The sequence below is a fragment of the Lepidochelys kempii genome, chromosome 1 (assembly GCF_965140265.1).
Source record: "Lepidochelys kempii isolate rLepKem1 chromosome 1, rLepKem1.hap2, whole genome shotgun sequence".
Classification (NCBI taxonomy): Eukaryota; Metazoa; Chordata; order Testudines; family Cheloniidae; genus Lepidochelys; species Lepidochelys kempii.
The window spans coordinates 207,619,271-207,636,306 of NC_133256.1; the positions used below are offsets into that span (position 1 = coordinate 207,619,271).

Consider the following 17,036-nt stretch of genomic DNA (forward strand, 5'->3'; position numbering starts at 1 on the left):
GGGATGGACACAGTTCTCATTGTGTACTAGACAAATCATTTTTGATCAATGGTCATGAAAGCCCAGTCTAGACTTGGAAGATGAGGTGTGCTTAGCAAGGGTGTTTGCTAACACCAGTTAATTCTTCTAGTCTAGACAGGCCCTAACAAGACTGCTTTGTTTCTCTTCAGTAAAGCTGACTGTAAGCTATACAGGGCCATTCTACCCTAGAAACAGGACAATGGGAGAGAAGATGGGAGAACATAGGGTATTTTTTTAAAAAAAGTTTTATTTCAGAGGGGGAGACACAACGCAACAGAAAACTAGATATTATAACATGTACAGAAAACTGGGACGTTTTTGCCCAGATTTAACTGAGCTCCTAAAATAGCAGCTACAAATAAATATTATCTAAAATGAGGAAACAATTGCTGGAGACATTGCCAGAGAGAACAGAGGGCACTTTGTCTTCCTCACTTCAGTAAGTGAGGCATTTCCCAGGATTTTGGCTCTGACATCTTATGAGCCAGGTATCTGTCTCAGAGCCTAATTTATCATTTTTGACTTCTTAGTAAGACAATGAGATATATATTTCCCCTCTTGACCCTCTATTTTGCTGTACTCCAAACAATGTTCCTTAGCACCAAATTCCCTCAGTGCCCTAATTCCTCCCACTTCCCAGCCCTCTGAACCCCAAATGATCAACTCCCCCAGCTGCCTCTCTCTCCTTGTTCCCCCCGATCCCCAAATGATTGATTCCTATCAACATCAAACTCATTCCCAATACTCAGAGCCCCCCATCCATCCTAGAACAATCTACCTGCACTAAGAATGTGCCCACTCCCTTTGTAGTTCCTTCTTGATGTCATCACACCATATAATAATTTATGCATGAGTTTCTGTGTGCAGGACAGGGGCTCTCATGGCTGTGCTTTCTACTCCATGTGGAGTTTATGGTGCTGTGCAAGGTGACTCTTGTAACGAAAGCTTTTCCCACACTCAGCACATTTGTAGGGTTTCTCTCCTGTGTGGATTCTCCGGTGCCTAACGAGGTGTGAGCTCTGGATGAAGCTTTTCCCGCATTCAACACATACGTAGGGTTTCTCACCCGTGTGGGTTCTCTGGTGCTGGGTAAGTGTTGAGAAATCACTGAAGCTCTTCCCACACTGAGCACATTCAAAGGGCTTTTCTCCAGTGTGGATTCTTTGGTGGTTAATAAGGTGAGAGTTCCGGCTGAAGCTTTTCCCACATTCGTTACAATGGAAAGGTCTCTCTCCTGTGTGGGTTCTCTTGTGAGTGAAAAGGTGAGAGCTTACACTAAAGTTTTCCCCACATTCACTACATATGTACGGTTTCTCGCCTGTGTGGATTCTCTGGTGTTTAATTAGGTCTGAGCGCCAACTGAAACTTTTGTTACATTCAGTACATTTATGTGGTTTCTCTCCTGTCTGTGTTATTTCATGCTGTGTAAGGTTCGAGCTCTGACTGAAGCCCTCCCCACATTCAGTATATACATAGGGTCTCTCCTCTATAGGAATTCTCTGGTGGATGATGATACCTTGAAGAGCTTCCAAATCTCTTTCTGGATGAACAGAGTTACCCAGTATCTTACCAGGAAGGTCTCCCTGATGTGTTTCTGACATGTACTGGCCCTCATAGGCCCCCTCCTCATCAGGGCTCTGGAAAACATTCTCTTCACACCCCTCTGATATTGTACCATACTGTTCCAGATTCTCAGGACCATCTTCCTGGGGGTTCTTCTCCTCATGCTCATTCAATCCTTGAATAAATAGAAGCCAGACATGAGTGTTTGGTTGAAAAGAAATCTAAGAAAGGAGAATTGCACAAAGTATGAGTCAACTAAATAAAATGTAAGACTGGATGTGAGACGGAAAATCCCAACCCCCATCCCACAAAAAAAAAAAAAAAGAAAGAAAGAAAGAAAGGAAAAACAACCATTTCCCAATATGGAGATGGCAATTTTGCTTCAAAAACTCAAATGAACATTCAGAGAAAAGTTGGGTTGGGGGGAGAGAGAAACAGAACTCTGGCCAGAAGTCAGTGAGGACTGATGGAAAACCATAAGTGAGGCTTGCCAGAAATAACTGCTGGCTGTAATCCCAAAGCAGAGAAGAAGAAACAGTACGGGAACGGTTTTAAATGAAACAAAAGGTTGAATTTCCAGCAATTTCTGAATTGGCGTAACTTATTCCTCACCTGTGGAGGCCCCAAAGAGGATCTCCCTTTCCTCTGACTCCTGGAGAATTGGAGCACACAGCTCTTCCTCTCGTTCCATCCAGAGATGATGGCAGGCTTAGGGACCCTGCTCATGGCCATTAAAAGAGTCAGTATCACACCTGGTTACATCGCCATCAAGTATTTCCTATTAACAACCCCCAAGGGGGCACAACAAGAACAAAAACAAAAACTCATGAAACTAACTTAAAAATCATTACACGTCCCCCATCAAGCATTCCCGATTATGACTGAACCCTCAGGGCACTGTGACGAAGTAGGGATGTCATATTTAATTTTCAGTCTGTCTTCTGATTTTATATTTCAGAACAGGAAGACCACCCTCTGTGTGTGTGTGTGTGTGTGTGTGTAAAATACCCTCCTCTTCCTCCTGACAGACAGGACGGACACTCTCCCCAGCATCCTCCTGTGCTCACCTTAAGAATCCCCTGGGGCGCTCTCCCTAACTACTTGCTGTATACACCTTGATCTGGGTGCTGGCCTCTTCTCCCCTGTCCCGTTCCTCCTAAGGCCCCTGTCCCTCACAGTTCTGCAGCAGAGGGTAGGTGAGGTCAGCACAGAGCACCTCTCGTGCAGGTGGAGGGAGGTAAAGGTCACTCTCCTTTATCCCTATACATCCCCAATGCTTTCACTTTTCCATCCCACCCTCCCTGGCATTACATTAAACTGCAAGGAAGCTGCTGCTTCTGCCCGGCCAGCTGGCACCTCCCTCACTGCTCACAAAGCAAGGAGCAGGGCAGAAGCTCTTCAGGGAGCCAGGGTGCTTCATGGAGGAACCTGCGCTCCAAAGCCACCTGCTTGGTTCCCAGCAGTGGCCTCTGGTGGCCATAGTCAGAAATACTGAGCTGAAAGACAGCTGCTAGCAAGTTTGCAAGTGGCTGCTAAGACGAAGTAAAGTTATAAAAGTCATAGAAATTTCACATGAACTGGCCACCCTGAGTGTTGGCTGCAAAGCACTTCCCCTCGATATTAAAATCACCCAATCCTTCTACTGGGAGGAGAGCTGCACTAGTAGAGAATATAGCACCGCTAGACTATAAGCTCTCTGAGGCAGAGACTGCCTCTTATTAGTATACAGCGCCTAGAACAACGGGACCCCAACTTCATTTGGGTTCTTTATCAATGGATTCTAAACAGAGACTTCAGTCACAATCCCATTCATTACTCACAATACATTTGCACAAGTTGGCAGGACCTGAACAGTTACTGGGCAGTGGAGTTGCTTTCTCCCTGTCCCCATTAATATTTACTTCTACAAAGTGGAACAGCTCCAGTAAAATAGATGGAGAGAGATCCACCTCAGAATACCTCATAGCCTGGTGGTTAGGGCACTCACCTAGGACATAAGAGGCCTGGGTTTAAGTCCCACAATAGGTGGGAGTGTCAGCGTGTGTGTCTCACTCTCTGGGTATTAGAGAAAGGAATGACCTGGCTTAGGAGCCTAACTGTGGGGGAGGGTTCCTGGCTGAGAATCCTAAGCAGAGGGAGGTGCCTCTCTCCAGCCCATCAGCCATATGACTAAGACCCAAATCAACAGGACTTTGACACCTTTGAGAATCTAGGCATTTCACTCCTGTTCAGTTTGCTGGCATCTGAGAATCCTCTTCTTTGGTGCCTAACTCTCCACTTGCATCGTATAGGGAGCCTGCAGCCTAAGTCGGGGCCGAGAATTCCATGAGGCAGCAGAGCACCTGAGTTAGGCATTGCAACACCTAAGAACCTCTGTGAACCTAGCCCCAAAATCCTAGGATCGGTATAGGGTTGCTAGATGGATATGGTCAAACTGTCAAGGAGGCAGAAAAGATTGGAGTGTTCAATAAATATTTTTTCTGTTTTGTATTTGGAAAGAACCAGGTTGACACACTTACAGCTTACACTGATAATGAAACACTTTCTATTCCAACAATGACCAATGAGGACATTAAACACCATCTCCTAACATTAAATATTTAAAAATCTACAAGACCAGATAATTTGCATTGCAGAGTTTTAAAAACATTGGCCAAGGAGCTTCTTGACTTACTACATTTTGGAATACTGAATATGTACATTGCCAAACAAACCAGATATTGTTTTTTGCAGGGATTACAAGTTTAGATGACAAAGATAACTGTGTTGACATAACATACTTAGATCTCTGGCAGGCGTTTGACTTATTACTGCACAATAGTCTGATTAAAAAGTCAGCATTTTACACAATCAATGTAACATTGAACAGATTAAAACTGGCTGACAAATCTCAAAAAGCACTTGCTAACTCTCTCACACTTGACGCCTTTAAATCAAGACTATCCATTTCTAAAAGACATGCTATAGCTCAGCCACAAGTTACAGGCTTGATGCAGGAATCATTAGATGAAATTGTATGATCTGTGTAATGCAGGGAACCCAGATGAGACAATGGTCCTTTGGGCCCTAAAAATCTATTAATCTATCTAGTAAATATTTATAACAGATCCATCATCAAGGTATCTGGGTACTAATAATAATTTCAGTCAGTGGAGTACTTTTGAAAGGGAGAGGTTAATTATAGCAAATCCGTATAACTAAATAAAACATAGGACTCCATTTTTAATACCAACCACTGTATATAAATATTTGAGAGCCAGTCTAAGGAAGGGGAAATAAATGGAAACCAAAAATAGAGAAGACAAAAATTTACTGTCTCCCTCCTGGCCCCACAGCATAATTGCCATGTAATCTACCAGACTGGGCCAGCCAGGCAGTACAACGGGCACTAAACTGAGGCAGCCAGAAGGTCCCCGTGGTTTGGTCTGGCAAATCATAGAATCATAGAATATCAGGGTTGGAAGGGACCTCAGGAGGTCATCTAGTCCAACCCCCTGCTCAAAGCAGGACCAATCCCCAACTAAATCATCCCAGCCAGGGCTTTGTCAAGCCTGACCTTTAAAATATCTAAGGAAGGAGATTCCACCACCTCCCTAGGTAACGCATTCCAGTGTTTCACCACCCTCCAAGTGAAAAAGTTTTTCCTAATATCCAAGCTAAACCTCCTCCACTGCAACTTGAGACCATTACTCCTTGTTCTGTCATCAGCTACCACTGAGAACAGTCTAGATCCATCCTCTTTGGAACCCCTTTCAGGTAGTTGAAAGGTAGTTGAAAGCACCTATCAAATCCCCCCTCATTCTTCTCTTCCCTCAGCCTCTCCTCATAAGTCATGTGTTCCAGTCCTCTAATAATTTTTGTTGCCCTCTGCTGGACATTTTCCAATTTTTTCACATCCTTCTTGTAGTGTTGGGCCCAAAAATGGACACAGTACTCCAGATGAGGCCTCACCAATGTTGAATAGAGGGGAACGATCACGTCCCTCGATCTGCTGGCAATGTCCCTACGTATACATCCCAAAATGCCACTGGCCTTCTTGGCAACAAGGGCACATTGTTGACTCATATCCAGCTTCTCGTCCACTGTAACCCCTAGGTCCTTTTCTGCAGAACTGCTGCCGAGCCATTCGGTCCCTAGTCTGTAGCGGTGCATGGGGTTCTTCTGTCCTAAGTGCAGGACTCTGCACTTGTCATTGTTGAACCTCATCAGATTTCTTTTGGCCCAATCCTCTAATTTGTCTAGGGCCCTCTGTATCCTATCCTTACCCTCCAGCGTATCTACCTCTCCTCCCAGTTTAGTGTCATCTGCAAACTTGCTGAGGGTGCAATCCACACCATCCTCCAGATCATTTATGAAGATATTGAACAAAACCGGCCCCAGGACCGACCCTTGGGGCACCCCACTTGATACTGGCTGCCAACTAAACATGGAGCCATTGATCACTACCCGTTGAGCCCGACAATCTAGCCAGCTTTCTATCCACCTTATCGTCCATTCATCCAGCCCATACTTCTTTAACTTGCTGGCAAGAATACTGTGGGAGACCGTGTCAAAAGCTTTGCTTAAGTCAAGGAACATGTCCACCGCTTTCCCCTCATCCACAGAGCCAGTTATCTCATCATAGAAGGCAATTAGATTAGTCAGGCATGACTTGCCCTTGGTGAATCCATGCTGACTGTTCCTCTCCTCTAAGTGCTTCAGAATTGATTCCTTGAGGACCTGCTCCATGATTTTTCCAGGGACTGAGGTGAGGCTGACTGGCCTGTAGTTCCCCGGATCCTCCTTCTTCCCTTTTTTAAAGATGGGCACTACATTAGCCTTTTTCCAGTCATCCGGGACTTCCCCAGATCACCATGAGTTTTCAAAGATAATGGACAAGGGCTCTGTAAGCACATCTGCCAACTCCTTGAGCACTTTCGGATGCAGCGCATCCAGCCCATGGACTTGTGCTCGTCCAGCTTTTCTAAACAGTCCCGAACCACTTCTTTCTTCACAGAGGGCTGGTCACCTCCTCCCCATGCTGTGCTGCCCAGTGCAGTAGTCTGGGAGTTGACCTTGTTTGTGAAGACAGAGGCAAAAAAAGCATTGAGTACATTAGCTTTTTCCACATCCTCTCTCACTAGATTGCCTCCATCATTCAGTAAGGGGCCCACACTTTCCTTGACTTTCTTCTTGTTGCTAACATGGGGAGAACAAGCTGTAATCCATTTAAAGAGGAGTGACGGATCTGCTATATATCGCCAGGGGGATAGGGGGGATTTTAAAGGTGAAAATAGGAGGAAAGATTCAGGCTACCAAACCCTAGCACAAGGAAGGAGAGTGTGGTTCTCCTCTCATCAATATGTTCGAAAGGGTGACTGACAGAGACATGGGGAAGAGAAAGAGCTTGGGCCTTAAATTAGAGGGACTAGACTCTCCTCTGCCCTGTCTCTACATCAGTGCAAAGCACGGGGGAGTAAAATGATACCATTCTGATTTGGTAGCATTTTACAGCGACTTTTGCACAAGTGTACATAACTATACAAGGTTTGAGGAAGTAGAGAATCAGACCTAGGTTGTTGTACTTTTCTGGGTCTCAGAGAAGGGTGGTAGGAACTGTTTTCTACAGAGAGTGAATCGGACCTGATTTGGTGCCCCATGTCACGAGTGGGTCTGCCCGCTCCCCTCTGCAGGTTGCAGTTACCAAATTATCAGTGATGGAGGAAAAAAGGGTCTGTGGGGAGTTAGGGTTGATAGTTGAGAGTTGTACGCTGCTTGCACTTACTCTGTATCGCACCTTCCAACAAAGCACTTAACATGCATTACAGGGGACCAGTAAGGGAAAGAAGATTAGCTCTTTTTCCTTCTTTATGATGGATAAAGACAGCCTCAGAGGTTTTTTTAAAAAAACAAAACACACACACCATGCATGAGGGGGTTCTTTTTGTTTTTTAACATTAGAAATTCAGGTTTACTGTGGAAGACTTTATTGATGACTGGAAAACTGGTAGGCATCACAGGAGACTGAAATCTGAACATGGGGAAGGGTTTATTATTTTTAAGAGTCAAAATGCTTAAAAGGGGCCCAAAGGACCATTGTCTCATCTGGATGAGACCATTGTCTCATCTCAACATTGTTTTTGTTAACACCAATTTAATTCCAGTAACTAATATGGTCTCTGCAGTCACCCACCATCAGTAAGCACCCACTGTGTGGCCTGGAATGCCCACCAATCTTGCCAGGTCCAAGGAAAAGTCCTGAGAAAGGCACCATGGGAGGCTGGGTCGCTCACTGGCTCTATGTACAAGTCCAGCAGCATAAAAGCAAGCCAGAGAGCACTACTGGTCAGGGCAAGTGACCCTGGGATTTCCCTTTCAGTGCTACTTGAACCCATGAGTTTTCTATCCCAAACACAGATAGTTCATCTCATGCTCAGAATTTGCGAATCCATCCCCTCTTAAAATATTACCCTCAATCTGTGGCCCCTATTGCATTTATTAGAAGTGGGGTCCGTACAAAGCAGCATGCAACACTCGGTCCCAATCCGGGGCCAAGATGCATTGCTCACTAAGAGATGGAGCTTCGATAGGCATCCGGTTGACATGGGAGAGCTCTGCTTTCCATGCCTTTCTCAGTCACTCTCCTGCTGTATGACCCGGTACCAGAGCTGTCCCTAGGGGCTGTGCAGGGCCCAGGACATAGGTGCCAAGTTTCTATCTGCCAGTGGGGTGCTCCCCCTGGCTCTGCCCAGGCCCTGCCCCCACTCCACTCCTTCCCACAAGGCGCCACCCCTGCCCCACCTCTCCCCCCCTCCCCTGCAGCACCTCCAATGCAGTGAAACAGCTGATCGGTGGTAGGCACTGGGAGGGAGGGGAAGCTGCTGATCCATGGGGCCCGCTGGCAGACAAAAGGCATTGGGGGCAGGAGGAGGTTGGTAGGGGGTCTCCTCTGCACACACACCCCGCCCGCTTCCTCACGAAGTGTGGGGCTCCCCAAAGTGCAGGGCCCAGGGTGGTCGCCCTGATTTGTCATACCCTCAGGATGGCTCTGCCTGTCATTTTGGCTTCTTTGCCTATGTCTTGTCTTTTTAGATCAGAAGGACTGGGGTAGTGACTGTCTCTTAGGGACACTTGATGGCGGGAGCTCTAAGTTACTCCAGAGAATTCTTTCCCTGGTATCTGCCTGGCAGGTCTTGCCCACATGCTCGGGGTCTAAGTGATCGCCCTATGTCAGGTGAGGAAGGAATTTTCCTGCGGGTCAGATTGGCAGAGACCCTGGGGGCGGCGGGGGTTCGCCTTTCTCTGCCGCATGGGGCTTGGGTCACTTGCGGGTTTAAACTAATGTAAACGATGAATTCTCTGGAACTTGGAAGTTTTTTAATCGTGGTTTGAGGACTTCAGTAACTCAGCCAGAGCTTGGGGGTCTATCGCAGGGTTGCGGGTGACGAGGTCCCGTGGCCTCCCTGCGCAGGAGTCAGACTCCAGACCCGGGGATGCCAGTCCCTTACGCCCCTCTGGCCTTGCAGTCTGTACGTGTCTTACTACGTGTGTGAACAACGGCACATGCACGGCGGCCCCGGGCCTAACGGGAGGACGGGGAGGCTATAGGACGGGCTGCAAGGGAAACACGGGGCTTGCTTGCCCAGCCACCCGCACCCCCCGGCTGTGCCACACCTCCCCTGACTCCGGCCCGCCGGCGGCCGCTCCCTGCCCCCGGGCCACGCCCCCTCGGCCGGCTGCGCCCAGTCCGCGGCTCGCCCAGCGCCTGCACCGGGCCGGGCCGATTCCTGCCTCCCCCGCGCCCCGGCCGCCCGCGCCGCTCACCCCCCGGGCCGGGCGGCTCCATCGCGGCGCGGCGCGGCGCGGCTGGGCGCAGACGCCGCGGACACGTCACGCTGCCGCCGCCTTCGCTCGGGGGCCGCGGCTGCGGCTGCTTCCTGCAGGCCTGGGGCGGGGGAGGGGGCGCTGCCAGGCGCGCCCCCTGCGGGCAGCCCCCGCGCCTCCGCCCCTTGCGGGCGGGGGCGAGCTCGACCGTGCCCCCCTCCCCCCCTCTCGGCCCCGCGCGTGCGGCCGCCCCGCCCCTACCTGCCGGGCTCGCGCGCCGCGCCGCCTCCCCGCGCGCGCGGCCGGACAGAGGGCTGCGGCCCGCGCCGCCCGACGGTTGCCCTGCGCTCGGCCGGGCAGCGGCGCCCCCTCCCCCCCTCTCCTCAGCCACGTCGGCTGTGGCCGTCAGTCCCCGCGCACCGCAGGGCTGGGGGGCTTCCCGGCTGAGCCGTGCGGGGCTGCCCCGCGCCCGCTTCAGAGCCCCCCCCCCCGCCCGCTCCTCCCCCCCCCCCCCAGCCCCTCACAAACCTGCCCCAGGCAGCGCCCGGAACCGGGGAGGCCTGGCAGGGCTGCTGGCGGCTCGCAGAGTCTCCCCTCAGTGATGTGCTTTGCAACGAACAGGGGCTGCCAACGTTGTGGGGTTTCCTTCAGGCCGGGGTTAGAAACACGAGAGGCCCCAGTGCTCCAGCTGCCTCTCCGCGGAGCTGAGGTTGGAAATCCATAAAAACATCTGGCGCCTATAAGGGTTAAGCCTGTGGGGCAGCGTTGGAAGGATCAGGGCCGTGGAAAGAAAGTTGCCGCTAGTCAAAAAGCCCAAACCCCAAATGTTAGAGAAGCGCAATCCGGCGGTGGTCACAAGCCTTTAAAAAACCAGCGTTAAGAAAATCAGCAAGGGTTAAGAGCAGCCAAGAAAATTAGGCGAGGGACGAAATAATAATAACAGTTGGCAAAGACTAAGAACAACAACCAACAAATAGAGCGAGCTCTGTGTAATTTGCCTCTCTGCAGATGTCCCCTGCGAGAGTTATGCCTTTCGCCCAGGATGGAAAATCAAATAAAGGGGAAAGTAGGCATGGGTACCTTAATGTTTTTAAAACATTGTGCCTTCCCCCTCCTTTTTCTCTGTAAATCTTTTGGAGGGGCCTTGATCCTGCAAACACTGATATGAGTAACTATCTTTACATAGGTATGGAGCTGTATTGAACTTAATAGGCTGGTTCTCCTTACCACTTAGGCTGCAGTGGGGGCTGGCAGGACAAACAGGCAGGGGTGGGGAGTCTGTGCAACACCGGCATGCAGCACAACTTATCTCCACTGTGGTCTGTGAGGGTCCTGCACAGAAGGTCAGTTTGGATGTGTGGTCATAGATCCATGCATATACAGATCCAGTGGCCTCAGTACCCTGAGCAATCAGTATAAAAATAATTCAAGAGTCATTGGAGCAGGGGGACTGGACCCAGAGTCTCCCAGGTGGGTGCTCTAACAACCAGTCTAGAGTCATTCCTATTGTCTGGGCCTTGTACTCTCTCTCTGGCCCAGTGAGTCTTTCAGTATATATAAAGTCTCTGAAAAGTCAGGCCCTAGACATCTTAAAAGTAGGCACCCAAAATTAGTGGACAGTTGACCGTTTTAAGCCCTAATTTCTCTGTGCCTCCATTAATCATCTGTAAAATGGAGTTAGTAATACCATATTATCTCACAGGGGTCTTGTAAAGATAAATTCATTAATATTTGTGAGGTACTGAGATATTACAGTGATGAGTATCATAGAAAATCCCATAAGGAAATTGATAATTCTGTATTCAGTGCAGGGTTTAAATGATATGCAATAAAAAGATATGGGGCAACACTGAATTGTGAAGATAAGATACTTCTAATTAGCTCCCCATTCAGTGAGCATAATCCATCCTGTTCACTGAATGAGGCAAGGGTCCTGGGGAAAAATAGTGTGTGCCAACCCCAAGTGAAGAGGGAGATCATCATACCCGAACCATCAGATTGTACACCTAGGCAGAAAAAAAAATGAGGCAAGACAAAAGTCCCCCTCATAGCAGTACTGACCAAGCCCAAAGGCTTGGAAGCCTAAGGCGTTTGAAAGCCAGGACAGCTGGAAGAGATGCAGCAGGGCAAGAACTGAACTGCAGTGCCAATCACCTAACACTTTCTCCACAGGGGATTAAGAGCCAGCTGCAAGGCATTAGAACAGCCATCGTGAGTCAGACCACTGGTCCAGCTAGCCCCGTATCCTGTCTTCCGACAGTGGCCTACGCCAGATGCTTCAGACAGAATGAACAGAACAGAGCAATTTAGAGTGATCCTGTCCTTGTTGTCCAGCCCCAGCTTCTGCCATTTGGAGGTTTAGGGACACCCAGAGCAGGGGATTGTGTCCCTGACCATCTTTGCTAATAGCCATTGATGGACCTATCCTTCAGGAACTTACCTAATTCTTCTCTGAACCCAGTTATACTTTTGGCCTTCACAACATCCCCCGACAACGAGTTCTACAGGTTGACTGTGTGCTGTGTGATGAAGTACTTCTTTTATCTGTTCTCAACAAGCTGCTTATTAATTTCATCAGGTGCCTTCTAGTTCTTGTGTTATTTGATGGGGTAAATAACACTTCCCTATTCACTTTCTTGATACTATTCATGATTTTACAGACCTCTATCATTCCATCTCAGTCATCTCTTTTCCAGGCTTAACAGTCTCAGTCTTTTTAATCCCTCCCCATATGGAAGCTGTTCCATGTCCCCTAATCATTTTTGTTACTCTGCACCTTTTCTAGTTCCAGTATATCATTTTTGAGATGGGGGCGGGGGCGGGGGGAACCAAAACTGCACACATTATTCAAAGTGTGGTCATACCATGGATTTATATAGCGGCATAGTGATATTTTCTATCCTACTATCTCCTTTTCCTTTTTTGTCTACTGTTTCACATAGAGCAGATGTTTTCAGGGGAACTATCCATGATGACTCCAAGATCTCTTTACTGAGTGTTAAGAGTTCATTTGGACCCCATCATTTTGAGCATATAGGAGTATAGGCGTATATTTTTACAGTCTTTATTATGTAGAACTTGACATTTGATTTTATCAGCCATTTTGTCACTGAATCACCCAGTTTGTAACTCTTCACAGAGTTTGGATTTAACAATCTTGAGTAATTTTGTAGTGCCTGCAATTTTTGCACCTCACTAGTCCCCCATTTTTCCAGATCATTTTTGAATATGTTGAACAGCACAGGTCCCAGTACAGATCCTTGGTAGACTCTTCTATTTACTTCTCTCCATTGTGAAAATTGACAATTTATGCTTACCCTTTATTTCCGATCTTTTAACGAATTCATGAGATGACCTTCCCTTTTATTCCATTGCTGCTTACTTTGCTTAAGAGCCTCTGGTGAGGGACCTTGTCAAAGGCTTTCTGGAAAGTCCAAGTACACTATATCCACTGGATTGCTCTTGTTCACAAATTTGATGACTCCCTCAAAGAGTTCTAATAGATTGCGGAGGCATGATTTCTGTTTATAAAAGCTGTGTTGACTCCTCTCCAGTGTATCCTGTTTATATATCTAATAATTCTGTTAATTCTGTCATTTACTATAGTTTCAACCAATTTGCCTGGTACTACTGAAGTTAGGCCTGTGATTGTCAGGATCATCTCTGGAGTCTTTTAAAAAATCTGCTACTGGTAAAACATAATCCAGTACAACCTACTGCAAGTTGGATGCTTTTTGACTAAATCAGGTGTTACGTTAATCAGCCTCTTTAACAAATGGCTGTAAGGTAGTTAAAGTGGTAGGTTACATACTAAAGTGAGTAGTTCTGCAATTTCATATTTGAGTTCTGAAGGAAACATCTGATCTGGGTATCTTACTGCAGTTAAATTTGTTCAAAAACCTCCTTTATTGACACCTTGGTCTGGGGCAGTTCCTCAGATTTTTCACATAAAAAAAATAATGGTTTGGTTGTGGGAGTCTCCAGCATATCCTCTGCATTGAAGATTCGTGCAAAGAATTCATTAAGCTTCTCCAAAATAGCCTTGTCTTCCTTGAGTGCACCTTCATTACTTTCATTGTCCAGTGAGACCACTGACTGTTCGTCAGGCCTCCAGCTTTTGATGTTCTTAAAAAAAAAAAGCTATTAGCTTTTGTGTCTTTTGCTTAGTTGCTCTTCAAATTCTTTTTTGGCTTGCCTAATTATACTTTTACACTTGATTTGTCAGGGTTTATGCTCCTTTCTATTTTCCTCGCTACTATTTAACTTCCAAATTTTAAAGGATGCCTTTTTGCCTCTAACCACCTCTTTTACTGAGCTGTTTAGCCATCGTGGCATTTTTTTTATCCTTTAGATTTTTTTTAACTTGGCGTATACATTTAGTTTGAGACTCTATTATGGCAGCAGTGCCAGGTGGAATTTCTCCTTTGTGGATATTATTTTTCATTCCACTGGGTATCTGGCATACACCCCACCAATCAATAGTGGCATTCCTGGTTTAGTGGCTGAGAACCCAACTCGCAGCAGGGCGCACTGGATTATGTGTTACCAGTAGCAGGCCAAACATGCCCAACTTGACAATAAGTGATCGCTAGAGATCTAGAACCATCTGTGATGGCCAGTTTCCAGAGGGCGATAGCAGCACATTTATGGACTGATACCATCTCCCTTTTCTTTTACCTTCTTTGAATCTGGATCTCCCACATCCCAGGTGAGTGAGTGCCCTAATCACTGGTCTACTGGGTGTTCTGTACACACATGCACACTCACCCTCTGCTGTCTTATGTATGAGGCCTGATCGGATAAGTATGTTCTGAGCATACCTACCAGATCAAACCCCACAGGGGAGCCAGGAGGGGGATCATCTCAACTGAGGCTTAGGCATGAATTAGGGCTCAGAATAGCTTGCTAGCTGTGGGGCAGCATCAGGACTTAGGTGACTTTGTGTATGTCTACCAACGGAAATGTAGGCACCTACAGGGTTAAGCAGTACTGAGTAGTGGCTTGGAGGATATCAGGGGGATCCAAATAGAGACTTACAGTCCTAAGGAGGCAGTTACCCGGCTAAGTACCCTTGTGAATCTGGCCTGCAGTGCCTCTGGTCAGCCACAATACAGAATTAAAGCAGTAAAAACTATTTTATTCAGGCCTGCATATAAAGAGCAGCCAGAGGAAACCATCTGCAGTGTCCAAGTGTCAGTTCCACACAATCCAGAAACTGGACTGCATATCACTAGTGCCATTGTATCTATTATTAACTATTTGCATACATACAGATATAAAAAATGTATTAAAGGTATTGTTTAAAATCAAATTAACACAAATTAAGAGGGAAGGTACTGTACATCTGGGGTCGGGCTTGGGTTATGGGGGATTGCAAGTATCAGTTACAAGGTTCATGAGTTTCAGAGTAGCCGCCGTGTTATTCTGTATCCTCAAAAAGAAAAGGAGTACTTGTGGCACCTTAGAGACTAACAAATTTATTTGAGCATAAGCTTTCGTGAGCTACAGCTCCGATGCATCCGATGAAGTGAGCTGTAGCTCCGATGAAGTGAGCTGTAGCTCACGAAAGCTTATGCTCAAATAGATTTGTTAGTCTCTAAGGTGCCACAAGTACTCCTTTTCTTTTTAAGGTTCACGAGGTACATACGTATCACATAACCAGCATAGATCCAGATTGGGGTGTGGGAGTTTTTAAAGCATCAGTGGATAAATGGGCTCGGGTACACCACCCATGGAATGTATTAAGAGTCCAAGTCAGTATTGGTGTAGAGAATAAGTACATGGGTGCGGTGCGTCTCTCAGTTTGTCAGGGAAGGAAGTGGGTTATTTCCCTAGTCAGTGTTCTTGGTTACTCGACGTGGTACTGGCGGTGTCCTGTGATGTTTCCGTGTAGATGTCTCTGGACCACCTGATGGTGTTGGACACCATTAGCTGTCTTATGAGCTGGGCCTAGTGTCAATCGACTCTGCAGGCTCTGAGTCTCACTCTTATCATATCCTTGTTTAATGGGCAACTTGTTGCCTATGAATAATCCTTCACTTAAAAGCAAAGTGAAAGTGAGTGCAAGTTTGCTGCCTCTTCTCTTCACACCTGGGGGATAAGTGGGTGTTAATGAGGCCATTTAGAGCAATTGTCAAATGAGAGTCAATCACCACACCTAATTTCAGCCCTTCAACCACTTGGGCCAGGATGCAGTAGTTTGAAAATTCCTTAAGGGGTACATTTTTCTGGCTAGGCTCTCCCCTGACACAACTCACTTGCACCCCAGTTACATACTCCTTTGACAATGCTTTAAAAGTGCCAGTTCCACGTGTGCCTGTTTTTTAGTGGTACAAAAGCCCAAATTTTTGTTGTAAACTCTTTGAAGCTTTCACACTGTTTCTCAATGGCCCTCATGTGTTTCTCCCCACAAGCACACCCTGCCTCTTGGTGTTTTGTTAGCTGTCTTGACCTGACCTACCCTATGTTAAGGAACATGAGAAATCCACTTTTGAAAAGTTTCATCCCCACAACAGTAGCCTGAGCTTTACAAACCTGCCAAATGTCCCATTTTGCAGAGGTCACCAGAGTTAGCAAGAACCTCAGAAGGCAAGAAACAGCCACTCACGTACCTATCTACCTTTCTCTGTCCAGAGAGCACCTGTCCCTTACTGTGTGAGACATAGGGGAGAAATGAGAAACAAGACCATAGTGGGGGTAAGTCAGGGCAAATGGGGGGCCCAGTGAGATATAAGAGACAAGAAGGCTTAGAGGGACCCTGGAGGACAGAAAAACGTGAGAGAAAAAAGGACCCAGAGGCACGATAGAGGGAGACAAATGGCTGGTGTGGGAGAGGACACAGGGAAATGTGAGAAAACAAAGAGGGACTATGGCAGGGCCAGGACCAGCTTTTGCAATATGCACTGAGATGTAGTGCCCAGGTCTCCTGATTTGTCAGTGTAGCTGGGCTTGCACCTAGAGCGTTTGAAAATAGTATGGCACAAGTATATGCAGTTATGTCCTACACTGTGCTCCTGTGAATTGGCACCTAGGCTGTTTGGGATAAAGGTACTGTGGGCAAGGCTTGTGGGGATAGCGAGAGGCTGATATTTAAAGCAGGTTGAGATTTGACGAAGGATTGGATCCCCAAATGAAAATATCAGCCTATTTGTCCATCCGTTCTGGAAGGGATTTAGAGAAGTGACTATTGGGTGGTGTCCGTGCATAACTTTTGCCTCATTTCAGCATTTTCCCTCAGCAGTTACTAGCCCAGGGGAAAAAATTCAGCAGCAGAATATAGGTCAGATCCTGCAAGGCATCCTTCAATAGCAGTCTTTGCTTGAGGAGGAAGCAGTTGGTGGTCAGGGATTTGGCAGGATTGGTACTTGAGGAACCTTCTTGCATTAATTAGAGCTAGGCCTGCTGGCTCATCAGTCTGAAGGTCTGTTTACTACAGGGTGGCACTTTCATCACTGGATTCCCCTCACCTGCTTTTTAGAGAGTTTTATCTTTAAAGCCTGTTCTACCGTTCTTATTGTTATGTTTCTGTGTTGGGAGTATTTGCAGTTTGATTATGAGTAACACATTTTTGGCTGCACCTGCAGGCAGTCTTGTGAAGTGAAAGGCTGTGAGCAATAGGCAAGCAAAATCAGAAATGCAGAGGAACATCA

At 47.1% G+C, this 17,036-nt stretch overlaps 1 protein-coding gene across 8 annotated transcripts; it reads right to left on the reverse strand.

Annotated features, from left to right (window-relative positions):
• Positions 1 to 253: 253 nt before the first annotated feature.
• Positions 254 to 10,118, reverse strand: ZNF697 (zinc finger protein 697). 8 transcript variants are annotated; one of them, XM_073310524.1, is made up of 4 exons: positions 9,388 to 9,605; positions 6,068 to 6,638; positions 2,197 to 2,362; positions 254 to 1,759 (listed from the first exon to the last, which is right to left on the reverse strand). In XM_073310524.1, the coding sequence occupies exons 3-4, from the start codon at positions 2,273 to 2,275 to the stop codon at positions 915 to 917; spliced, it is 924 nt and encodes a 307-aa protein (XP_073166625.1). In that variant the 5' UTR covers positions 2,276 to 2,362; positions 6,068 to 6,638; positions 9,388 to 9,605; the 3' UTR covers positions 254 to 914. The 8 variants fall into 8 exon arrangements, with proteins under 8 accessions (XP_073166625.1, XP_073166615.1, XP_073166643.1 ...); XM_073310514.1 differs by having other exon boundaries at positions 5,536 to 6,638; XM_073310542.1 differs by lacking the exons at positions 6,068 to 6,638; positions 9,388 to 9,605 and adding an exon at positions 9,916 to 10,103.
• Between the last annotated feature and the right edge of the window lie 6,918 nt (positions 10,119 to 17,036).

Coding starts and splice junctions, on each gene's coding strand:
- ZNF697 (XM_073310499.1), bottom strand. CDS start 6,312: ATGGAGCAGGTCCTCAAGGAATCAATTCTGAAGCACTTAGAGGAGAGG.